The 26309-nt window shown below is 43.8% G+C and overlaps 1 protein-coding gene across 1 annotated transcript in view; it reads left to right on the top strand.

Moving 5' to 3' along the window:
- VDAC1 (voltage dependent anion channel 1) overlaps positions 1–26309 on the top strand; it is a 376203-nt gene that overhangs the window by 334712 nt on the left and 15182 nt on the right. The window contains exon 2 of the mRNA XM_028718028.2: positions 20567–20691. Within this exon, the coding sequence (XP_028573861.2) occupies positions 20590–20691 (102 nt within the window). The 5' untranslated portion in view covers positions 20567–20589. The remainder of the gene's footprint in view (positions 1–20566; positions 20692–26309) is intronic.

Raw genomic sequence — 26309 nt, 5'->3', positions numbered from 1 at the left:
ACTGGGGATGAACTCCAGAAGAGTCGCTATGTTATTCTGTGCTATCAGAATAACAGTCTTGAGAAACGTTGATGATTAACTGGTGGACTACAGCATGGGACTTCATAAGCAACGGTCAGCTCCATCAGAGACATCTGCTTATTGATTAATGTTTTAACTTTAAATAGTAAATAATGCGTAATTCCACTCCAGACAGCAATGATGATTTTCTGTGGTTTACAGTTTAATTCTTTTTTTATATATAAAAAAAATCAAATACGTTATCTGAGTTGTCTTAATCAGCTGTCTCGCTAAAAGATCGGCAAAGAGGAGGAAGAAAGTGAACGTAAGGGTGGAGCCAGGAGGACATCTAGAAAAACAAAGGCGACCACATCTGAAGACCACAAGTGTCACCCAGATGGCGGGCAGGGGAAGCAACAAAATAGTTTCAAGCCAATTAGTTCTTGGTTGTAGCTCATATTGAGTTAGAAAACAAATTGCTTCCTTGACACAGTTTTTGTGTGTGTCTTGCAATGTATAAGAGGCTTATTAAGAGCTTGTCCTGAAGGAAAAATGGATTGTAAGATAGGATTTATATTTCCTGGAAATGTCTAGCAAGCATGGGTTAGTTAACATCACTAACTAACTGAGCTTCAGTTGGTTCTGTTGTTACTTGTGACATACTGAGCACAGAAGCAAGAATGAGGACCACTTCCTAGGATATTTTCCTCACAAATATTCTGAACCACCAGATGCTGGAGACGTATTTCTAAGGAGGCCCTTTTTTCAGCCACTAGTGAATGGAAGGGAAGGCCTGTTAGTTCCATGGCACTGATCAGTAGCTCAGTACATCTAGTATACAGGTCAGTTAGGCTGAACCTGTGTGATGTAGAAGATAGAGGATGAAAGACCAAGGAGCAAGAAGACCCTGCCTTAAATCTGCATTCCTTTCAAGAAGTGACCTTGGGCCAGTTACACTTTTGATGCTTCCAGGCTATCTATCCTTTGAGTTTTCCTTCCGAATTGTTAAACGGAGATGTTGCATTGAGCCCACACTTTCCACTAGGTAAAGGGACCCCTGACCATTAGGTCCAGTCATGACCGACTCTGGGGTTGCGGCGCTCATCTCGCTTTATTGGCCGATGGAGCCGGCTTACAGCTTCTGGGTCATGTGGCCAGCATCACTAAGCCGCTTCTGACGAACCAGAGCAGCGCACGGAAATGCCGTTTACCTTCCCACCGGAGCGCTACCTATTTATCTACTTGCACTTTGACGTGCTTTCGAACTGCTAGGTTGGCAGGAGCTCACCCCGTCGCGGGGATTTGAACCGTGACCTTCGGATTGGCAAGTCTTAGGCTCTGTGGTTTAACCCATGACACTTTCCACTACATTTTCCTTATTGCAAAAAAGTTTAATATTTTGGGGGAAGCAGGCTTGCTTAATTCTTCCATGGAAATGTGGAATTTGAGTGCTTAACTTTGGCTGGATCAGGCCCTAAATATGTGGTTTGTTCATAATTTTCACATACTATGGCCAAATATTGATAAATCTTATGAAGCCTGAAGGATGTCTTATTTTGATTTCAAAGTTCTGTTCCTCTTAACTTTAGGCTTGAATTGATGAGTTGCAGATCCAGAAACACATTCTGCTGTTTTGTCAAGCATGTGGCAATAATATTAGTACAACAAAACTTACATCATCAGAAAAGACAATTGATTTCTTACTGAGCAAGATTTATTAATGAGCATGACTGACAATGGAAGCATAATGGAAACAACTAAACACCACATGTACTTGAAATGTTTAAAAGAGACACCATGTATAAATGCATGTATTTTACTAAGTTTGTAAGGTTACAAATAAGGGATGTGGGTGGCGCTGTGGGTAAAAGCCTCAGCGCCTAGGGCTTGCCGATCGAAAGGTCGGCGGTTCGAATCCCCACGGCGGGGTGCGCTCCCATTGCTCGGTCCCAGCGCCTGCCAACCTAGCAGTTCGAAAGCACCCCCGGGTGCAAGTAGATAAATAGGGACCGCTTACTGGCGGGAAGGTAAACGGCGTTCCGTGTGCTGCGCTGGCTCGCCAGATGCAGCTTGTCACGCTGGCCACGTGACCTGGAAGTGTCTTCGGACAGCGCTGGCCCCCGGCCTATAGAGTGAGATGGGCGCACAACCCTAGAGTCTGTCAAGACTGGCCCGTACAGGCAGGGGTACCTTTACCTTTAAGGTTACAAAACAACAACAACAACAACACACAAAAAACCACGTGTTTCATACAGTGGAGTCTGGTTCATCAGAGCATATGGGGCACTGCCCCATCAACTTCAGTTTGCCATCAGCTAGACGCCACCTGCCTTCATACTTACAACCAGCCAAAGGGGGTGACCCCAGCTGTCAACTTCTTCCTGCTTTGCCTCAGTACTGCCCCTTGTAGGGAGGAAGATAGGGGCAAAATTACAATAAGTTGCCCCCATCTGTCCTATGCCCTGGTGGCCTTTCTGCCACTCAGTTGGTACCTGCGACTATTGGTTTCATGGTGGTTTATGACAGTGGGTTTCATCCAGTGTGCCGTGGCACCCTGGGGTACCTTGAATGATGGTCGGGGTGCAGCAGGCAACACTGGCCTCTGTCCCTCTTTCCTTCTCTCCCTCCTCTAATGCCCTCTCACATCTCTGCTTCCCAAAGGCTTGCACAGCTGTTGGTTGCAGCAGCCCTGCTGCCGCCACTGCTGCCTCCCAAGGTAAGATGCTGGCCTCACATTCACCTTTGGCCAGTCTCTGTTGGGCCACAAAGGCTGGGGGCATCCTCTGCCCAGGCCCCTGTGGGGTGGCATGAGGTGGCACCTTTCTTTGGGGCGGCAGCAGCAACTGCCCGGAGGACTCCCAAGGAGAGGGGAGAGGAGGCTGAGGGAACACTCCACAAGGGAGGGTGTTCAAAAAAGGGTGAGAGGCTGTCAGCTCTGCAGGCAAGGGGTGACATAACTGGGCTCCTGAGCCTTACAAGGGTGCTGCAGAAAGAAGGTAGCTGGTCAAGGGAGCCGTGGACTCAAAAACCTCTGGTATCTGATATAGTAATATCAAAATGAGCATAAAACAACCCAAAGGAAACAGGAAAAATGGCAAAAATGTAAAACAGTAGTAATAGTAAAGTAAAGGTAAAGGGACCCCTGACCATTAGGTCCAGTCGTGGCCGACTCTGGGGTTGCGGCACTCATCTCGCTTTATTGGTTGAGGGAGCCGGCATACAGCTTCTGGGTCATGTGGCCAGCATGACTAAGCCGCTTCTGGTGAACTAGAGCAGTGCACAGAAACGTCGTTTACCTTCCCGCTGGAGCGGTACCTATTTACCTACTTGCACTTGACGTGCTTTCAAACTGCTAGGTTGGCAGGAGCAGGGACCAAGCAACGGGAGCTCACCCCGTTGCGGGGATTCAAACCGCCGACCTTCTGATCGGCAAGTGCTAGGCTCTGTGGTTTAACCCACAGCGCCACCCGCATCCCAGTAATAGTAGTAGTGGAACATAAATTAGCAAAACAGAAACAAAAATTTCTTAACTAAGGAGGGGCAAATCAGTCTGTGTGGAATTCAGCATTCTGCTCAGATGATGGTTCAAACAATGCCATAAATTCTGCTTGGTGGATGGAATGATCTCTTCTCCCCTCTCCTCTTGTGTTGCTCTGGGTCCACCACATAATCCCAAGGAGATTTGGAAAAGGGAGGGCAGGGAGAAGGAAGCGGGGGGGGGGGGGGAATCCTACTGCACTGAAAGGACTTCTTGTGCTGGCTTCTGCTAGTGCAACAACTTGGAGCTGTCATTCTGATGGGGAAGTTCTATGGATTGCTCTCATGTTCTGCTCTCAATTTGTTTTTCATTTAGCTGTTGACTACAGGGGGGGGGGACCCCATTTGGGCTACAATTGTATTTACAGGCTTTAATGAAGAGGCAGGTGAGAATGAGTTTAGTTGCATGACCATACACATAGACACTGCAGGAAATGGAAGATCTCTGAATAATCTACCTGCCGATTCTGTTTCTGTGTCTGTTTCAGCAAAACTTTCCGTCTCCATAAAATGGAGAGGAAGAACAAAACATGAGTTTGTCTGTGTACGTATGGAGGAAACCGTGCCTGCTCACCATTCCAATTAAATCATGAAGAGACAATTGCTTCCATGTTTATTCTGTGGTGGTCACAGCAGGAAAGCTCATTAAAGTTTAACTGAGAACCTGTTTTGTTCCTGTCTGGGCAAGCCACAGTAATATATCAATAAATCACAACATGGTTCTGGAAAAGAACCTGGGTTATTAATCTCAAGATCTTAAATGTGCTTTCTAATGACATCACAAATATCAAGTCCAAAATATTTAGAGCATTCTGCAGTTGGGAGTTTTGCTCATAGTAGAAAGAGAAAAAAGGTAAACATTAGGGCTGAGTCCATGTTGTCTTCTATCACTCATTAACCCTCCTCCTCTCCCTTGTATGAATCAGTGGAGCTTTAACCAAGGAGCCATTTGAGGACCATGTCCCACCTCTGGCCTTCCATTCAACATCATAGTTGCATCGACATCTGCAGTGTCCCCAAGGCTCTGTGTCCAGTGTAGCTGAACCAGTCGTGCTTCCCTAAATCCACCTCTGCAGGAGCTTCTATATCAGAGTGCTGCAGGTTCCTAATTCTAGAGGCAGGAAGAATGGTCTTGTTTTGGGTTCCCGGTAAATAACTCTCTAGCTTGCTTGTCTTCCCAGGCCTCTGTGTGGTTATGTCCCCATGCCAAGCAATCTGTTGGATTTCCCTTACCTATCCTGGCTTTAATGCTTCCCAAAAGTTTACTGCTTCTCCTGGTAACTGTTTTGGTGCCTTCAGTTTTTAGCAAATATCCTCCTGCCACGACAGAGAATTTGAACAGCTTTTTAGTTTTCGGAGGAAAAGGGTGTTATTTTCCAAAATGTACTGACAGTTAAAACAAACGTGTTACAGGTGATATGTGATGGTGATGGCTGTGTACACACTGTACCTTTAAAGCACATTCTTCTCCTCAAAGAATTCTGGGCACTGTAGTTTACCCCTCACAGAGTTACAATTTCCAACAGCCCTTAACAAACTACAGTGTCGAAAATTCTTCGAGGGGAAGAATGTGCTTTGAATGTGCTTTTAAAGTATAGTGCTTTAAAGGTACACTGCTTAAAAACTATGTTATTATGCAGCATATAAATGACTAAAATAGCAAATAAATGTGGAATGGGAAAAGGGATTGGAGAAAGGGATTTACCGTCCTTCTCCCCACTTCTTCCCCAATGAAATTAGGGAAGCTGCTTTGAAGTAAAGAAAAACATCTGGTTTTGCCCTCAGCAGAAACAAAACTTTATTTTAATGTAATACTATTGTACACAGATACACAGAACTCTAGAGAGGGATGTGGAAAACAGCAATGCCCATTGGTTTAAATGTAAATATTAACAAATATAGCTAATTATTTCTTAGTGCTATTATACCCATGGGAAGATCAGAAAGATGTTGAATTTAGGGATGGTCAATCACTCTACTGAAAGAGCTTCAAGTGATCTTACCAAAGACTCAAAAATGAATGTATAAATAGGAAATATGACTTATTTAATGATGTCAACATCTATTTCAGGAAGCTGTTTGGGGCACTATGAGTGCAATGAGTGAAATTTAAAAAGGTTAAAGTGAAATTAATTTTTTTTCCTGGCTATGATGAATTTAATTTTATTATCTTGTGGAATTTAGCTTGTTTAATAGAAATCTTAATATGCTCCACAATAAAGCTTACACACCAAGGAACCCTATTTTTATTAAATCCTAGTAAATGTCAAAATCAAGTTACCAGATTAATATCATGCGATGACTTGAAATTAGATAAAATACATGGCTGCTCAGTGTCAGCTCATTACTTGAAACAGAATACATATTCAAGTCCAGGCAAATAGTAAAAATTGCCCAGTCCTCCTGCCCTAAACTATTTAGCTTTAATTTAAGTATTTGTTAAGTATTGTGGTGAAGGAAGATTTGTTTTCTTAAAAACTGTTGTTTCTTTCCAGTGAAAGTTGCAGTCACCCTCTAGCGTTGTTTGCGAGAATAGCTTCTAATAAAACTCAGGTACTTCTGAGAGCCCACAACTGTGGGAATCCACATTTGTAACTTAACTTTTCCTCCAGGCTTTTATATGAATTGAGGCTGCATTAAAGAGAATTAACCACAAAGCTCTCTGAGGTGTTTTTTGTTTTGTTTTGGGGGCGGGTTTAGTCTCTATGCCTGAGTTCCTTTTAATTCCTGGCTGTTGTTGTTGCTTCTGTCCATGGAGCAGAATGACCATAATTTCTTTTTTTATATATATTTGATTTTTTATTAGTTTTTTTAACATATCATTTTCAACAGTAATTAAACATACTTTTACACCTTATTCAATTTTTTGACTTCCAACAATCCTGTCTGAAAATTTTCCAATCTAATCTCTCAGTATGCATTTCTTATCTTCCCTATTACATCTCAAACTCATAACCAATATCTTTTTCTACTTTGTAACACTTCATATATTTCTCCTTATAAAACTTATTGTAGTCCTACTAGTGTAATTTGTTGATTACAGTTGCTCTTCAAATAATTCATATACTTCTTCCAATCTTCTGTAAATCTCTGGTCCCGCAGGTTTCGAATCCTTCCTGTCATTTTGTCCAATTCTACATAGTCCATTAATTTCATCTGCCATTCTTCTTTCGTCGGATTTTCTTCGTTTCCATTTCTGGGCTAACAATACTCTTGCCGCAGTTGTTGCATATAAAAACAATTTAACATCTTGCCTATTAATGTCCTGACCTATAATACCAAGTAAAAATGCTTCTGGTTTTTAAAAAAATGCATATTTCAACATCTTTTCCATCTCATTATATATCATTTCCCAGAAGTTCTTTACTTTTTTACATTCCCACCACATATGATAAAATGTTCCTTCTTTTTCTTTACATTTCCAACATTTATTATTTGTCTTATACATGTTAGCTAATTTCACCGGTATAATATACCATCTATACATCATTTTCATCATATTCTCTTTCAAAGCATTACAGGCTGTAAATTTTATCCTTTCATTCCACAACCTTTCCCATTCTTCAAGCTATATATTATATCCAAAGTCTTTTGCCCAATGCATCATTACTGATTTCACTTCCTCATCTTTCAAATGCCATTCCAACAATATTTTATACATTTTAGACGTTGTTTTACATTCATTATTTAATATTTCTATTTCAAATTTTGATTTTGATTTTTTTATCATCAAATCCTTTTTCCTTTAAATCCTCTTTATATATTTCATTGACTTGGCGATAGTGAATGACCATGATTTCTATACCACAACAAATGGAGGCAGGGTTCATTTCCAAGCAGGCCGGTCCACCTATGTCTGTGAATGTAGGGCTATGATTCAGAGGGGTTCCAGAATATGGGTGTATGGGAAATATGGCAGAAGATATATGATGATCATGAGGAAAAAGTGGCCTTTCAACAGGCTCTCTCTCTGAGGTCTTAGGCTTACGAATCTGAAAATGCTTAGCTAATAACAGAATCCTTCTTACCTACATCTCACACGAGGAGTTAATTGTGTAGAAATGTATGATGTCATGAGAAAGGGCTGTGGTCTTACACTAAGACCACAGCGTGGGAAAGTACAGATGTAAGGGTGGTGGGCTTCCCTTAAAGGCCATCAAGATAAGGCCCTGGACACCTGCCCAAGCATCACTGATGCACGAGGTTAGCACAGGAGTAATGAGCCATCACCTTTGGCCACCGGCCAGTCCTTTGAAGTCGCCAACCGACATTGCAGTCAACAACCAGGAGAGTGGAAATATTTTGGTGACTTCCTCTTGAGACATCAGAAGTATATAAACTCAGCAGTGCACCCTGCTTAGTTGGAGATTCCAATGCCAGCCATAGACTGAAGGAGTGAGAGGGTGTGCTGCTGCTCTGGAGGAACTTTAGATGGCTTTCTTTTTTTAATGCTTTGCTCTTGCAGTTTGGCAAATAAAGTACAGTGGTACCTCGGGTTACATACGCTTCAGGTTACAGACTCCGCTAACCCAGAAATAGTACTTTGGGTTAAGAACTTTGCTTCAGGATGAGAACAGAAATAGTGCTGCCGTGGCGCAGTGGCAGTGGGAGGCCCCATTAGCTAAAGTGGTGCTTCAGGTTAAGAACAGACCTCTGGAACTAATTAAATACGTAACCAGTGGTACCACTGTATCAAGTTGGTGTCTCTTTTATTGCCTACCTGAATAATAATAATAATAATAATAATAATAATAATAATAATAATAAGCCCCTTGACAAGACAACAGGCCTCTCTTGTCCACTAAGAGCCTGTGGAGACAAAATGCTCACCTGTATTGGAACAGAAGCCACTGAAGGACTTTGGACATTTCAAAGGACCGGATAGCACCTCTAATATAAGGTGTGGGGGTGGGGGTGGGAATGCAGTTGGAGAGATGGCATGTTTAGCAGTACCTTGTTTGCTGAGTGGAGAGGAAAATCTACCGAAGATGAGCATAGCAAAAAACATCTTCTGTAGAGGAACGTTGTGAGGATCTTATACCACTCAGACAGATATTTGGCACCCACATTTATTACACATATCTTAACACCCTCCTGCTTCTGCATATCAGCTTCTGAGTTCCATTGGAGGATCAAGAAGTTCTGCTGTGCATTTGGAGCTCAATGAGGGAGCTCTGGTCGCAGAGCATCAGAAAGGACTGAGTTGCATCTGGTTCTCTTTACTGATTAAAATCTGCAAAGATAAAAACCATACAAATAGGTGTCAGGGTTCCAGATAGCTAAATGCATAGAAGTTCAAAGCAGAGAACACAGAGACTTCTATACCACCTCTTCCCCAATGGGGTCACTGTAATGTCTGTGTAGGGCTACACTGCCATCTAGGCAGGTCAGGAGAGCCTTTTGACTCAGTGGGTGGTGCTTTTCACACCTGCTATGCTGAATGTATTTTTGAGCATTGTTCATGTGCTTCTGGAAAATGTATGAAGAGGATAGTTGGTACTGACACAAGAGCAGCATAGTGGCCACCATCTTACAAGGACTATATGTGCTGTGGTCTAAACCACTAAGCCTCTTAGGCTTGCTGGTCGGAAGGTCAGCAGTTCGGTCCCCGTGACGGGGTGAGCTCCCATTGCTCTGTCCCAGCTTCTGCCAACCTAGCAGTTTGAAAGCATGCCAGTGCAAGTAGATAAATAGGTACTGCTGCAGTGAGAAGGTAAACGGCGGCTTTGTGCGTTTTGGTTTCCCTCACAGTGTTCTGTTGTGCCAGAAGTGGTTTAGTCATGCTGGTCACATGACCAGGAAAGCGATCCGTTGGAGAGCGACTTTTCCCCTTTCTCCCCCCAAAAAGCCCAGCAAGAACCCCTGAACAACTTTGACCTGAACCCCTAAAAAAGGGACTTTCCTCCCTAAAAAAAGCTCAACAGCTTTGACCTGAATCCCCTCCAAAAGGGGTGGATCACTGCCAGTTTTTTATTGTCTCTTAGGAGTTGGCCGTCCCTGGACTATAGGATCAGACTACATTTTCCTTGTATTTTACACTGTGTTTGTGATTAAATTTTCCCTACACAGGATTTTCCATGGTGGAATAGCAGCACATTTAATATTCTCCATTGAACTTATTCTCACATAGACCAGGTGAAGGAATAATTCTGAAAGAATAATTAAATGTGCTGCTATACATAAATCACACAGTAGACATTTACAGGTCATAAAAGGGGGGATCAGCCTGTATGTAAATTTTCATCCAGGCTGACAGCTCATTAGAGAATGTTGCTTTTACAGCTCAGCACAGATGAATCTGATTGCCCCTTTAATTTGAATACAGGGAAATGAAAGGGTTTGTGGAAGGAAGGAGGATATAGGTCAAGTGCATCAGAAAGATGCCAAGCTGTCTGCCCCGGCAACTGCATAATATTTGCTACTCTTTGAAAGAGCATAACACACTTTTTAACTACTTTCGTGGAAAATTATTATAGTCCCAACAGAGGAATCTTTCAATTAAATCCCAATAACTCTCTTTGCTACAAATTAGAAACGCTGTAAAATGTTAATAAGAAATCTTATTCCACTTACATGGCTACATCCAATATTTTACAGCAATGCCAGATTTATATGACCCGTAGTGTAATTACACTAAGTGAGTGGTGCTTTGAATGCCCTATAGATAAGGCTTTACCCTTGGTCAATGGAGAAAGCAGCTTGAACATACTGAGCTCTCGGCTCAAAAGAACAATGTTCTGTAATTCAAGCCATCCAGCGGGTGTGGATAGGGCACATTAGCTTCCATGTCCAATGGTACCCAAGGAAGTCTTGCATTCAACCATCTTGAAATTCCAACTGTTCAGCAGGCTGAAGGCAAACATATAGGAGTGGGAGAGGCACACTCACTGTTTCATCTTTTACAACTATAGAACTATGTACCACCCTTCACTTGCAGGGTGGTTTACAGTATAAAACAGAAATTACGTAACACAATAACAAAAACCTCACCCGTCCCACAAAAATATGTTTCTGATTGCACTCCAAAATGGAGGAGAGAACATAAACTCCCCAAGGAAGCTGTAAGAGCTATTGTCAGGAATGAGCCAGCTCCAAGTGAAGGTTTACAGCCAACTGCAGAAAGCAGCCAGGAACAGAGAGGCTTTGATGTTAGTCAGGCAGGGGAGAGCCAGCAGCTGCAGACTTTGGTTCTTCCTGACCTTGAGGGGAAGGCTAATAAGGCAGTAGCTGAGAGCAGGCTAGAAAACTTGCTGGAAGCACAAGCAGGTGCGAACAAACTCAGAGACAGCCTCTCAGAACGGGAGGAGGTTGGAGCTGATCCACTAAGTCTAAAGAGACAGTGAATGGGAGGGCTGCTAGATAGAAAGCAAAACAAGAGACATAAGGCTTGTAAGTTCAATATCTTCTGTCAATGCCGGAAGAGGTCTCCAGAAGGGTCATCTTGAGTAATGATATCGGAGGCTTTGTTAGAGCCGTCTGGAGCTATCTGTTTGTTTTTGCAATAAATCCTCCTTTTTAATTATCTATGCTCACTGTGTTACCAAGCTGGGAACCTGGACTCCTGACAGCTATCATGCAGAAACCAGAGCACTTTGTCCCTTTTCAGCCCTTTTATTTTCACTGGGGAGTGTATGTCAAACCTCTGGAGCTCTCCTCCATTCCGAACGCAAGGTGTGTAGGACTAGACCGGGGTGGGGAAACATCTCACCCACAGGCTTAATTAGGCCCATCAGACTTCCCATTTGGCCCACAAGTCCATTTGGCCAAGCCATGCCCAAATCAGGTGTGTTGTAGCTAAAGTTGTGACTGGGGCAGGCATCAATCAACTGATTGGTGGTACCTGCTAGGCCCTGTGCTTAGTACCCAGTGGCTATTGCACAGATCCCTGCATGATGCCATGAAGCCGCAACAGTTAGCTGATTGTCAAGACTTCAAAGTGCTGCTGGACAAAAATGGGTCATGTGATTGGAAGGTGGCCAGTCATGTTCACTTGAAACCTTGAAAACTATTTAAAAACAGCAACACAATATCAAGAAAAAAGTATTAATTTGGCACCAGGAAGTTATCAGGGTTTGCTGGCCATATCAACAAAAAAGGCCTTTTTGACAGCCATCACCCATCTGACAGCAGACAACACTATCAATGGCAAAAAGTATTATGAAAAGATGCCTTGTTGTGCAATCTCAACCATATCTGCTCAGAGGAAAGTCCTGTTGAATTCAACCCCAGGTAAGTGTGGCTAGGATTGCAACCATGAACTATTAAGTATTATTTAGTCATTACTTAGCAACAGGTGAATTGCGGCTGGTTTCTCCATTGCTCTGCAAACAGTGAGAATGATATAAAGAGTGTCTGCTGTAGGAAAACACATCTGCTCCAAACACTCTAGGAATCACTGCAGTAAGGAACTCACCCCGTACCACAAAGCTCTGATGGGATGCACCATATGTCCTAGTTATCCACTCAAATTGCAACAAGAAAGATAATAATGCCAGCATGAAATATTTTCATGTCCCTTTAATGCTAATTAACACATCTGTCTTTAAACTGTGCCCAGGGATTGCCTCACATTCTCTGCTTTCAGATGCAGCTTTCAGTAATTAAAATGGTAATCAGAATGAAAGCCTTTATTGTTTCCAGTGGAGTGACTTTGCCCTAGTAGTTCTATGCTGTTCTGAGGCTTTGATCTGCTCATATGTTCTGCCCCTGGACACTGACCTCAGACTTAATGTGATGAAGTTACTGTGAAAACCTTGATGTGTTCTTTGTGGGAACTTAAAAAACAGTTATTTTCATGGCATAACAGGGGGAAATCTAGATCCTAATTCTGGGCACATACCTGCATCTTCAAACCACATATGCACTTATCTACAAACCTAAGAAATTACACTGAATAATTCTATGAATTTCCTCCTGCTGCACATCCATTGTAACCTCCTGCTTAGATACATGGGAGAGCTGAGATGTTTTCAGCTTAAGTCCAAATCTAAAAAAAATCTACCTAGGTCAATAACTTTTCAGCTAACATTCAAAGATTGATTTCTTCCTTGGGTTTCAAATCTCCCCCCCCCCTTTCTTAATCATTTATTTGTCCTTTATGCTTGATGTGGAATCACTGAAAATGATGATGTTTAAATGTGTGATATGCCACTGGGGTGTAATTGACTGGCTAGATGCTGAGGAGTGGCGGGAAGCACTAGCTGACCAGCCCCCAAGGGAAGAAGGCTTAGAACCAGGGGACTGGTGGTGGGATGATGATGAGTGGGTACCACATCTTGCCTTTTTGGCTGGAGCTTCCCCATCCCTGATATAAATGGCACATAGCTAGCAGCAGCATCCACCATTTCTATCTTAACCTGTTTTGTTTTTTAAACCAAAACCAGAAAATGATCAAACCTACCTGATAATTGGAGTATATTTATTTCCTTCCCCATAGTATTTAATTTTGTGTTCTCTAATTTAGAGATTTATTGGGGATGGTCACATTTGGGTGGGTATCATACCCACATCACTCCTGTCTTATTGAGACACCCCCTACCTGTTTCTAAAGAAGGCTGTTCTAGTTAACTGGGTTATATGTTTTTTAAATTAACAATGTAAGATAATGGTTTGTAAGTTGCTTTAGAGGGGGTTGTTGCCTGAAAAGCAGCATAAAAATATCGACGTAGGTAAATAAAGTAAGACAACAGATCCATGTATCCCTCTTTTGATCTCTCAAGGGGTATGAAGTCTGAAGCTTGTATTTGTGTTCTGGAAACCTGTCTCCAAAGCTACAGGGGTTGTTCCACACTCATTTCCCAGTTGTGTCTTCAAGCTGCATACATTTACCTTTGAGGCATGGGGATGGGGTTACAGAATCCACAGGAGTCTTCTCTTTTCTAAACAGTCCTGTTTGAAGTAGACTACTGGTCCAGTGCTTCCAAGAGGGAAAATGTTGCAAACTTAACAACTTGCGCTCAGAGTAAAGAAGAAAATATAAAGTGACGGAAAAACTGCTTTGACTTTGATCACTGCCTGTTACGCAAAGTCAACACACACATCCCAAAGCAAGGGGGAGAGGGGAAACAATAATGTCAGCTGACTTTCTTTGTCATCTATCATGATCAAAAGATGCTCACTTGGCTCACTTTTGTGAAACACTTTTTTTTATTTCTTATTTTAGCTTTTTTCCAGATGACTGTGAAAAAGGAGATAATATTCAGTTATTTGACTTTTCTAAATTTTGTTTGCTACTGAATGTGCTCTTTTAACCAAAGTACAATTTATTCCCCCCAATGGCAATACTCCCCCCCTTTTTTAAAAAAAAATTGCATGCATGGGGGGGGGGGAGTTACTGAATTTGAAAATTTAAGTTACATTTTCTCTGTGATTACATTCTATTTTTAGGTACCAGACAAAAACCTTTCTTTTGACCCTGGCTTTCGGCCTGTCATTGGGCATACTGGTGGCCTATTTTAGCGGGATGGGTTGTGTTAGACCTGCAGTTTGTAAACATGCTGTATATATGATATAGAGACTGCAATCTCCCAATGACATCTATCCTTCGGAATTCCCCTTTCCCCAGGAATACTAAACACCTAGTGAATACCTAGTTCATTCAACAGGCCATTTCAGTTGAAAACTCTCCCAGTCTGCATCTGCATTGGAATTGTTCTTAAGATTTTTTACTGTGTTATCACTTGCTGCCTTGGGCTCCTTTAGAGGGAAGGATAGGATGTTTACATTGAATAATAAATGCAATGTAAGTACTTTTTTTAAAAAAGACAACAGAAGATGACATTTTGTAGATTCGCAGTTACAGAAATTTGTTTCCCTTGCTGTAGTACATCTGTTTGCCCAGCAGGCTGATCCAATAGTCCTACTCTGTTAGGCAGCCATGGCTCCAGAGCCGACACTGGTGTAACATAGCCACCATCAGTAATCTTGTAACAAAATATAGCAACAGTGACAGGCAGTCCTCCAAGCATCCCTGGTAACTCTGTCACCATTCAGCAGTCAACATGTTACTTCATAACCATCCAAAATAGCAGTGCATAGAAGTCACCAACAAATGCATGGCAATGGCCAAGCTGGCTCCATGATGTTACCTGATGCAATGTATAGTGCAACACCTAAACTTGTAGCCCAAGAAAGAGACCCTTTTGCATGTGCTCCATAATGCTGTGGGTAGACAGAGAAACCATAGGCTTCCCAAGGGAAGGTTCTGAGTTTTCCTATGGAAACTGCGCTTCCTTGATGTAGCACACCATTTCCATAATGCAGCACACAACACATTGATTTTGCTACCTATGAGTGGCTAAAGAGCTTTTTGCAAGGGGGAGGTAGGTATGGGCCACACCATTCCACTCATTGGACAATATCACACTCAGTCATCATCTCAACAGACAATTTTATAGCACCATCTGTTTATTACAACAGAAGAAAGCCATAAATAGTATATAGCTAAATTGATAAGACCTTTACTGCCATCTTCTGGCAGATGTATATAAAAAATAAAGCAAGCGTACTCAGTGGATATGATAAACTCCCGCCCAGAAACTTATGTCCCCACTGTGGAAGGACATGGGAATCCAGAAGTGGCCTCCACAGTCACTTATGGACTCACTGTTAAGACTGTGTTCATGGAAGACAATCTTACTTGGCTACAAGTGATCGCCAAAGAAGAAGAAGAAGACTTAATTCCCATACACGCATTGAGTGCTGTCACCACAACAGAAACAAGATTGCTGGAGCAGGTTAGTCATTATGGGGATATTCCTGGCTCCATCATAAGAATGTATTGTCACAGATATGAGGTAACAGAGTCTATCAGTGAATAGCAGAAATTAATAAATGGTAGGATTTTGATTATTTGTTGTAAGAAGGGAAAATACAGCAGAGGAATTCCTGGACTAACCTATGCAAAAAGACCTGAATGAGCTATGACCATTAAGAAAAAATAGAGGGCCATTAAGAGCCATTGGCAATGCAAGAAAACTCTCCTTCCTTCCCTGCCCTGAGGTGTGAACAGACACAGATTTGGAAGGTTGCTAGGGTAACGGGGTATGATGTCACTGGAAGGGTTTGGGGCCTTTGGCTTGCAATAGCTGAAAAAAAGGACAGAATGATCTTGGTTGGCTGGTTGAAAGCTGGCTGGGAGAGATGCCCTGGAAAGTCAGGTGCTGTACTGCTGTGGGGAAGAAGCCCCTCTTGAGATGAGCATGCTGTAAGATCTGGACTCTCTGTATGTAGACTAAAGGTGTGTTGTTGTTGTTTAGTCATTTAGTCGTGTCTGACTCTTCGTGACCCCATGGACCAGAGCACGCCAGGCACTCCTGTCTTCCACTGCCTCCCACAGCTTGGTCAAACTCATGTTCGTAGCTTCGAGAACACTGTCCAACCATCTCGTCCTCTGTCGTCCTCTTCTCCTTGTGCCCTCCATCTTTCCCAACATCAGGGTCTTTCCCAGGGAGTCTTCTCTTCTCATGAGGTGGCCAAAGTATTTGACCAAATGTGATCCACCTGGAGCAGGAACTGGCAAGCCACTCCAGTATCGCTGCCAAGAAAACTCCATGGACAAAGACAAAGACAAAAGGTGTAAATATGTGTATTTAAACCATATTTCTAAAGGCATGGCAGTCTCCACTGTGCCCGAATTCTCACAGGAACACAGACCCTCGGTGAGCACCTGGAACTTCCTGGAATCTTGTCACAGCTTGTTAGAGACTGGGGGGTGGCTTCCAACTTTTGTAACCATAAGAAGCACTTGCAGTAGCCTTACACAGAGTCAGAGCATTGGGTATATTTCCCCCCTTTTCTGTCTTATTTCTGGGCCTGCAGAAGTCTGTTTTCTATGAGTTCCTTTATGTGAATGTCCTGAAGGTGTCTTATACATGGCGTGTGCCTAAGTGGATTGCCCCCTAGGCCACATAAAGAACCAGAATGTAGACATCTCTGAATCTGCATTAAACAAAAGATGCTTTGAAAGAAAGAATTTGAGGCTAAAGGTTATTATCTTTATAATATTTTTTTAAAATAATTTTTATCCCGTGTTCCCAGAGTGGCCATCCAGATTACTAAAAACAAAAATGATAGTCCCTGACCCCAGGAGATAGTAAGCAATTGCATGTACAAGTTTTTAGTTACAAAAATAAGGAACAGAGAATAAAAAAGAAGAGCTCACCGGAGACAGCACACCAGAGTAGAGACAATGCCCCTAGACTAGTGTGATGGTTGAAGCAGAATGTCATCTGCAATGTGCAGGCTGTTGTTTCAAGTCCAGGGGAATGTCAGTCACCCAACAAAGCTAAAAACAGCTCTGCAGGGATGAACTCCTACCTCAACACAAACACATAATGAACAGCAGGTTCAAAACACAGGAATGAACACACACACACACACACACACACACAGCCACAAAGTTCCCTGAGGAACCTGGCTCAGGCATTCATTCTCTCTCTCCCTCCCTCCCCTCTCTCTCACACACAGAGTTTTACTGCCAGTGATGCATGAGGGGCCAAGCAGGCAGTTCCCAATCCTTTTTGCCTTGAAAGAAATAAAGAAAGAGAAAAAGAACAAAGAGTGGAAGCAAAAACTGGCCTCTGTAGTTCAAAGCATCCTGCAATTGCATGAGCAAGAGTCCAGAAAACACCACACTGCACCTTCTTCCCCATTCTGCAAAAAGGGGAGGGGGGAAACTGCAGAAAGGGAAAAAAGAAGAGGGGAATAGAGGGAGTTCTCTCAGTGGTCCAGACTCCCAAACAACCGGCAACCCAGTAAGCAAGAGGCTGGCCCCCTGGCAAGAGGAAGGAAAAGGTCCCACATGAAAAGTGACTGAGAAACTTTTTTTTTTAAACTACAATAACCCATCACTTCAACAATAAAAATCAAATGAAAATCAAATAAACAACCAAATGTTTTAAAATGTTTTTAACGTTGCATTTCATTGTTAGAACCCAGCCAGGGACTGTAGGGTGAAGGGTGGAATAATAATAACAATAATTTAATAAGAGCAGCAGCAGAACTGAGAAGTCATGGGGCAGGGGGTCAAACAAGGCGGCTGGGAAGGAAGGACCTAAATTCCTCTTTCTACTTCACTGCTCATTCAGGTCCCTCCCCTGCCCCCACAGCAGGAAGCTCTTTCTCTGCTTTCTCTCCTCTATGCCAGGGTCCCTTAGGAATGAATCTGTTCTCATCCCTCTGCTATTTCCCCCCCTCTGTCCCTGAGTGACCTCCATGAATTTCATGGCTTACAGAACCACCTCTTCATGGTTCTGTAGGCCACCAGATCCTGCTCTACTTCTCAGCTTTCCCTTTCTATATTATTATTACTTATTGAATTCATTAGTCACTTCATCTTGTTCAGGGCAACCCAAAGTGATTTACAACTGATATAGTAACCTCCCTATAATAACCTCACATCTCTAACTTGCCTGTATGGAGATTTTTACTTGGATCATAAAAAGCATCAAACTCACTATGATCAAAACTTCTCGTTCTCCCTTCCTCTCCTATTCTCTCCAGATCCATCCCTGTTACCACCCACCCTGTCAACCAGGCATGCAGCTTCTCTCTCCTGCTTCCCCTGAGTATTCATTCCATCACCATTAGGCAACTTCCCTCTATTCTTTGGCGATCACTTGCATCCGAGTAAGATTGTCTTCCATGTAATGAAATGAAGAAAATGTCTAAAATGACATTTGTAAAAAAAACCAGAAGCATTTTTGTTAGGGATTGTAGGACAAGACCTGCCAAGGAAAACAAAGAACTTATTCATCTATGCTACAACAGCTGCAAGAGTCTTGATAGCACAAGGATGGAAGAATGAGGAAACCCCGACAAAGGAACAGCGGCAAGAAAAATGGATGGACTATGCAGAATTGGCTAAACTGACATACCAACTGTGAGATAAGGACAACTGTGACTTCAAAGAAGAATGGGAACTTTTTACGAAGTACTTAAAAAGACAACAAAATGAATTGGACTCCTTGGCAGGTTTTGAATAAACATACACAAATTTAGTGATTGATAACATGGTAGATAGATAATATAAGGATTGAAATAATTTTATAATATTTAGAGAATAACATATGCTGAGAAATCAGAGAGAGGAGCTGAGGGAAGTCTCGGGGGGGTTGATGGGAAATGGGAAAAAGGGGGAAAATAATGAATATGGTGCTTTGATATATTGTTATGTTGAAATTGTTAATAATTTTTTTTTAAAAAGAAAAAAAATTGTCTCCCATGAACACAGTCTTACGAGGTGTGACTGTAAGTGACTGTGGAGGCCAATTCTAGATCCACGCATCCTTCCACATAGGTTTCCAGGCAGGAGTTGATCATGGTGAGGGTTTGCCAAATGTGCCTTCCTCTTAGCTCATTTCTCCCTTTGTCCTGAGTTTGTGTTTCTTTCTTCGTTGACTTCCTCTATACAAACATGCTGAAAATATGGCCCTTCCTTCCCACTCCCACTAGTCATCTACCACCTGAGCAATTGTCACCATTTTCTTTCCCCTATTCCAGTCCCAAGGGTAAGAGCTGCCATTTAGTAGTAGAGAATCTGCTTTGTACACAGAAGGTCCCAGGTTCAATCCTCAACATCTCTAGGTAGGGCTGGGACTGGGAGAGAGACTCCCTGTCTGAAATCCTGGAGAGACACTGTGTTATCTACTGTCAGTGTGAATAATACTGAGCTGAATGGAACAATGGCTTGATTCATCTACTCCAACCCCCTGCAATGCTAAAGCATCCGTGACAGATGGCCATTCAACCTCTGCTTAAAAACCTCCAAGGAAGGAGAGTCCATCACCTTCCGAGGGAGTCCTTTTCACTGTGGCTCTTAATGTCAGGAAGTTCCTCCTGGTGGTTAGTTGGAATCGCTCTGTTTTATGTCCCTAAGACCTATCATAGCTACTCCTCATCATCTGATGGCCAGTACTAATGTGGTGGGTTCCTGTATGCACTCCGTCTTCTTGTGTCTATATGCAGGGCTCCCATTGCCTCCAAGACCTTCAGATATTCCTTGTGCTCGTCCTGTGGGCTGCCCACTGCGAGAGCCGGACGCTGGTCTAGAGCAGGGGTTGGCAACCTAAGGCCCATGGGCCACAAGCGGCCCACAGGGGTCATTTAACCAGCCCACAAGCTGCCCCCGAACCAACCCGCCTGCTCAGCGAGTCCCTGCGCGCTACACTAAACCAGCACAGCGCGGTGCAGGGACTTGCTTCTGTGGCACCGAAAATTGCGTCTGTGCATGCTCAGACGCCGAAAAATGCATGTGTGCAGACACAGATGCTGGAAATTGCGTCTGTACAAATGCAAGTGCTGGAAATTGAGCGCGCTCACACACAGGCGATCCGGCCCACGTAGGGGTCTCCACAGGAGTGAACAGGCCCAGGCGAGGTAAACCTTGCTGACCCCTGGTCTAGAGGCTTCACTGGCCTGATTCAGCAGATGCTGCTTACGTTTTTGGACAGCTCCCCCACCGGGCATTCTTGCCACGCATTTTAGCATATCCGGAATTCACACCAGCCTTCCGCTGCCTACGTGCGAACGATCCTCACGGATTATCTGGTGTAGCGATCTCTGCTCTCTGGCTTTTAACCGATTTCTAGCTGTTTCGAGTGTTCTCTTCGCTTGGAGACTTGTGTGTGCAAAGCGAGGAATACATGCTAATAGAGACCACCATTCCTGAGCGGGAGCTCCGCTTGGAAGCCAGGGCCACCGATTTCAGTTGGAGACGAGGCATTTAACACCATCTCCTCGCCACCCCGCCTCGGGGCAGAAAAGGCGATGCGCTAAACCTGAACGATCCGGCGACTCCGCGGGCGCCCGCCTCCAGTGTGGCGCTTGGCAACCACCGTGCGGCTTAAGACGCGAGAGACGCCGCCCTTGGCTCATTGGCCGAGCCGCTCCCTTCGCCCGGAAAGCCCAGCCCCGCTTCTTCTGCCAGCCCCCCTCCCGTCCCCGGCGCTCAGCCTATCCGCGGCCGGCCAGCGTCCGACGGCGGCGCAGTCACGTTCCTCTGCTCGGCAGGGAGGGTCCGTCTGCCTGCCTGCTGCCCGTGGCTCTCCCGCGATGCTGGCCTCGGCGCCTGCAAGATCCGCCCCGTTCCAAGCCGCCCCCGCCGCCCCTCCCGCCGCTCACCAGAAGCCTTGCTGCGGCCACGGCAAAGACACGGTAAGGCTGGCGAGCCAGATCGGCCGCTACTGGCGGCGCCGGGGCTGCTTGCAGCCTCTCTCCGGGCCGCCGCAGGGATCGGGAGGGAAGGCGAGCCGGGGCCGGCGGCCTTGGCGCGGCTACTGCTCCCCTGCCCGCCGCAGCCGGAGAGAGGGATGCTGGGGGAAGGAGAAGGCTTTGCGCCACTGCAGGCCTGGGGAGGTGGCCGTCGCGAGGATGGCGAGGAGAAATCGCCTTGCCCTCCAGCGCGACCCCTGGCGCCTTGCCCTTTCTATTTCAAGGCCGCGAAGGCTGGCTGATCGGCGCGCCGCCGCAGGCCCCGGAAAGCCCTGGACGAGGCCGCCTCGCTTCGCCGCCGCCGCGGGCGCCAGAAGCCCTCTCGCCGGCCTCCCTCGTGCGCATCTGCTTCCCATCAAAGCTCTTCCTGTCTCTCCATCCTTCCCTCCCAGACGTGCCCGGCTGGCCCTTGGACACCTCTTCTTGCACCATCTGTGTGCCAGCCCATCCCCGCCGGAGGCTCCTGGAAGACGGGGAAGAGGGGGGCCTGCCGATCCCTTCTCCCCGCGCTCAGCAGCACCGAGCTGTAGGTGACCTCTGTGCGCGAAGCGTGCTTCGCGCCGACTCCATGTGCTCTTCTTCCTCGCTGGAAAAGCCTCGAGCTGAGTGCTCCTTGCGCTCCTGGGCAGCGCATACCCAAGTAGTAGCGAGGCCAGGTGGTGTAACCCCGGGGTAGGCCACAGGCACGGTAACGTGGGTTTGGCAAGGTCTAGATGCAGCGCACAGGTAACAGTGTCGTAGCCTCTTCTGGCTACCTGTTAGTGGGTGCTGCTTTCCTCATCTTTTCCTCTTTTCAGGTTCTTCCCCTTGACCTCTAAATGTCCCTAATGCCCTTGCTTGTTCTTATATCTGCTGGATGAAGGCAAAAGTTCAGTGGGTGGAGAACATGGAGTTATGAGGTTTTGCCCAAAGGGCTGGGTGTATTTGAATGTCTTCAAATAGATGTAGATAATTCTAAAGGAATGTCATTTTAAAAATAAATAGCAAGGGTTTTTTCAATATTCAAGAGCATGGCTACATCAAATTCCACGGTCTGCAATGGGAAATACCTTCATTCTCAGATTGATTTTGATGTGTTTCAAAAGGGCTATCTGAATGTGACCTGTTTTTGCAGCTGATTTTTGCAACCATTATGGCTGGATGCAGATTGTATTTGTTGCCCTAGGCAGAAGCCTAGTGCCATTCATAAGGCCAATATAGCTGCTAAGTAGATAGAATTCTACAGTGCCTATTACATTACATATATCTAGCAAATAGACAGTTAATTATACGTGGGATATTTCTAATTTTCCATGTATACTGTCACAATCCTTTTTGTTTGTAATAGAATTAAACACAATATTAACTACTAGCACAAATTCAAAGCCACTGACAACCAAAGGTATGGGGATAAAACATAAATGTGTATTTTGAAAATGTGCTTTGGTATTGAGCAAAACTGACACATGACATCCAATTCTAAACATGCTTTTAAAAGTACATGTGAGACTAATGTTTCTTTCACACTTCAGTATGGAACTGTGATTTTTTTTTTTACATGACATGCTAAATTTCATTCACACCAGTGGCTACAGCGTTCATTGGACAGTGTTGCTACTCCCCCATCCTTTCTGCACATGTGTGCTTCTGTTCCAATTTGATTCCCCTGTGAAAATGGCAGGAAAAATAATTTCATCATTTTACTCCTGCTATTTTTTTGTTTTTTTGTTTAGTGGGGTTGCAAACAGATTCTTTGTCAAAAGCAATACAGAGAGATAGCATCCACTTTCAGATACATATGAGACATATGTCCACAGGTTCCTGATTTGGCAGGTGATAACATGTGCAGAAGTCAGATATCCTAAATTGGTTCAAGTTGACTGACTGGAAATCCAAGGGACTGAAGGCTACTGTATGAAAGAAGCATGTACACTGTCATATGTAAATATTCTGGCTGCCAGTACAGGTGTTGTCTTCCAGACAAGTGTCCAAGGAGCAAAACAGACTCATGTAGCCATTCACATATTACATTTAGCAGATACTGATCTCAGTGGGAAGTTACACTGAGGCTATTGTTTTTCAGTTGCTCCATTTGCATATGCCTCTGCTCTTTTAGCAAGGCATACATTAGTGATGTGCTTTCCTTTTAATACAATTATTTCAATAGAACTGTTCATGTGTGGTAAAAATCTTCTCCAAGACGCCCTGTTAAAACGCTTCCCAGCAGTTTTCATAAAGCCTGTGGCAGAAACAAAGCAACACATTTAAAAAGACACCTAGAGGCAAAGTAAGAACAAAATCTAATTCTTAAAACACAAAAGAAGAAGGTGTTTTCCTTCCAAACCTGAGCTTCTTGCGGAAATGATACACTTGGGCACATCTGTCATTCCTGTTCTCCTCCCGTATCCTCGTCCAGCTAGGGGGTGGAGTCAAAACTGAGTGCTCACAATGCTGCATTTAGATCTTGATAATGAGTATATGAAAGGTACATCAAGATTGCAGGATGGATATCACTGGAGAGAAGGCAAAGAAAATCCTCAAATGCACAACATAAAAGCACAGAGCCAGAGAACTGTGCACTCACTGTCCTTTTACCACCTATGGAAAGCAGGAGCTGAGTGCAAACTGTTTCTCACCAGGGAACATTAGATGCAAAAAGCAAGGATTGGTAGAAGTCAGATATTGACTGAGGGTAGCAAAGATGAGATAGACATGACCTAGGTGACAGTGGAGATAAGATAAGGCTAGCACTGTTAGGAATGGGTTGTGTGTGTGTGTGTGTGTGTGTGTGTGTGTGTTTATATAGACATATGGGAGGGATAGTGGCTTGATATATAGAGAAGAAATTTGGTCCATTTTGTTTGTTGTTTATTGAAATATTTAAAAAGAGACAATGAAAGAACCCCCCCCCCCCCAATTCCCAGCAATGCAGTTAGTGATAACGGACAGGTAGCATTAAATCTCCAATGTACCATTTTCCTCCCTGACCCATGTCTTTCATGTCATTGATGTGTCAAGGTCTGTGACTTAAATAAGGCACAATTTACAGTTACTACATATATTGATTTGACTAATCTGGTAATCAATTTTTTACAATGGAAAAAAGATTAAGAGAGAGAGAGAGAGAGAGAGAGAGAGAGAGAGAGAGATAAAACAAATCAGCGTTGGTGGTGCAGAGGGAGCAAAATCTGTCTTTTCAGTCTGCAAAAGATTCCAAGAAATTATGTGGGATATTTTGAAATGTATATTCCACCTGTCTTTTAATATAATGTATTATTGCTTGTGAGCTGCAAGATCTAAGAGGTCTTTCATCAGGAGACTTGGCGACTTTCCACTTCTGCAGTCTGATACGTTTGGCTCTGCCTTCTGTGGTGGCCACATCTCTGTGCTTTAGACATTCCCTATGTAAAAGGTATGGATTCCAGCCTATAATAGTTGGTAGAAATTCCTCTGAAATAGGAAACATTTACAGGTGACTGAACAGAACCTCATACAGTGTGAATAATTGCTTGGGCACCACTGGATTATGTGGACCAAGTTAGCAGGTGTAGGATTTCTTCCTCAGCTGGTTATGTATCTAGTTTGAGAGTCACTAAAATGGCTGCTAGCCATCACAGCTATGCTCTGCCCCAGTGGCTGGAGACAGAAATGCTTCTAGAAACCAGTTGCCTGGAGCCACAGGAGGGGAGAGTGTACTTGTGCTTGAATCCTGCTTGTTGGTTTCCCATAAGCATGTGGTTGGCCACTGTGAGAACAGAATGCAAGACTAGATGACCCTTGGCCTGACCAAGCAGGCTCTTACGTTCTTATCAGCAAATGAGTAGCAAGGCATTTTCCTGCCACTTCTGTGTGGTCAGGTCAAGTCCCATGCAAAATGTCACTTCAGTCAGTATGACTGTGAAGTCTGCATGTGGGTTAGAGCTGGAATTTTATGGAGGTTTGACCGTGGAGCAGGAAGTCAGAACAAATATTAGTCTCTTGAATCACCTTTGTATTTAGTAATATGAATGTGTAAATCTTACTGAGGCTGATATTCATGTTCTGTGGGCTGAAGGGCTTAGGTTTGATTGCTTTCTGCACCTGTTCACACAGTAAGTCAGGGAGAATAAGGTAGGATTCAAAGTATGTAGAAATTCTTTGCTTACAGTAGCTTTGTGGCAAGGCATGCTACCAGTGTTTGAAATTGGTCAGGCACCAGCCACATTTCCCAGCTGGCTTTTGACCACTTGCAACCAAGTGAAGATGGACTGTTTTCACACACTAATACCCCATCCTGTAGAATCCTATCAGTTACGGTATATTTTATCTGCACAATTGGAATGAATTTCTGGAATCAAATTGCTTTCTCTGTGCAGCCTGAGCAGCGGCAGTCACCATTAAGGAAAAAGAGGTTGTAATGGCCCTCTTATATGTGACTGTCCCTGGATCAAGTCAGTTTTCTTATTTAAGTTCTCAAAGCTCTTAACCTTGCTCAAGGTTGACATCTGAACTAGCCAGATGTTTAACTGAGACTCAATCACAGTCAGTCCATCATTTGAAAAAAAAAGACTTTAGAGCTGTCTTACCCCAAAATAGCAACTAGACATTCTGTTTTGGCTACGGCAATCTTGGCTTAAGAAGCCATTTGGCACCTAGCTTATATATCTGAGTTTCTAGCACTGTGTGCTACATCTTGTTTGGGGAGGTTACTGCTAACCAGCAGCAAGGAGGTGACCAAATGCAGCAAGGAAAGCTGAATTACTTGGAGAAAAACACAATATTATGTGATTAAGACCAAACCTGAAAGCTTCTTTGTACAAAGCTCCTCCTATTGGGATGGATTGCCTTAGTACCAAACACTGTGTCAAGATCAGCCCTGACATTCTGTAGCTGCTGGTACCTTAGGATTCTGCCACTGTCTCCAGATTCCGTGAAAATGATACATTACTTGTTACTCTTTAACTCTTTTGATGGGGGTCTAAAGTCCATTCCTCCTGCCTGGCTGGGGTGTGTGGTGGAGGCAGAATCATGAGGTGGGACAACAGATGCCAGAGTTTAGTGTTGCTAAGTCAGGAGCGCTTAACACTGACTTGCATTTTGTCCCTGCTATTTCAGTCTTGGTGATATCTTTGAACAGGGATTGAGTCATGTGATAGCTTTATCATCTTCAAGGCTGGGATCAGACACTGACATGCAGTTTCACTTATGACCCACTCGGAGTTCACATTCTGAGATCCCAGAACTGATATATAGGGGCATTTACAGGCTGCCCTGTTAAGACCCTGCAGCCCCACTCAATAAGCTCATTGAACTTTTAACTTGTGGAGGCTGACAGTTGTCTTTGAGCTACCGCAGACCTAAAACGACTGATCAGCTCTTGCACAGAGGAAGCAAGTAACTTTTCCTCCCCTTGATGATTCATATCTTAATGGGGGTTAACCACAGAAAAAACGCTGTGATATTGTCTGTTTCAGACACCTGATCCCCTGTGAAGTTAATAGTTGCTTAGAACTCAATTCTCATTAGATACAGGATTATCTTTTAATATTCCTTAATTTCAGTAATTGCATAAGATGGGATTTAGACACTTCCCACTGCTTCAT

Source organism: Podarcis muralis, chromosome 2, assembly GCF_964188315.1.
Source record: "Podarcis muralis chromosome 2, rPodMur119.hap1.1, whole genome shotgun sequence".
Lineage (NCBI taxonomy): Eukaryota > Metazoa > Chordata > Lepidosauria > Squamata > Lacertidae > Podarcis > Podarcis muralis.
Note: the sequence above shows the minus strand (reverse complement) of the source record. Positions and strands in the feature narration are given on the sequence as shown.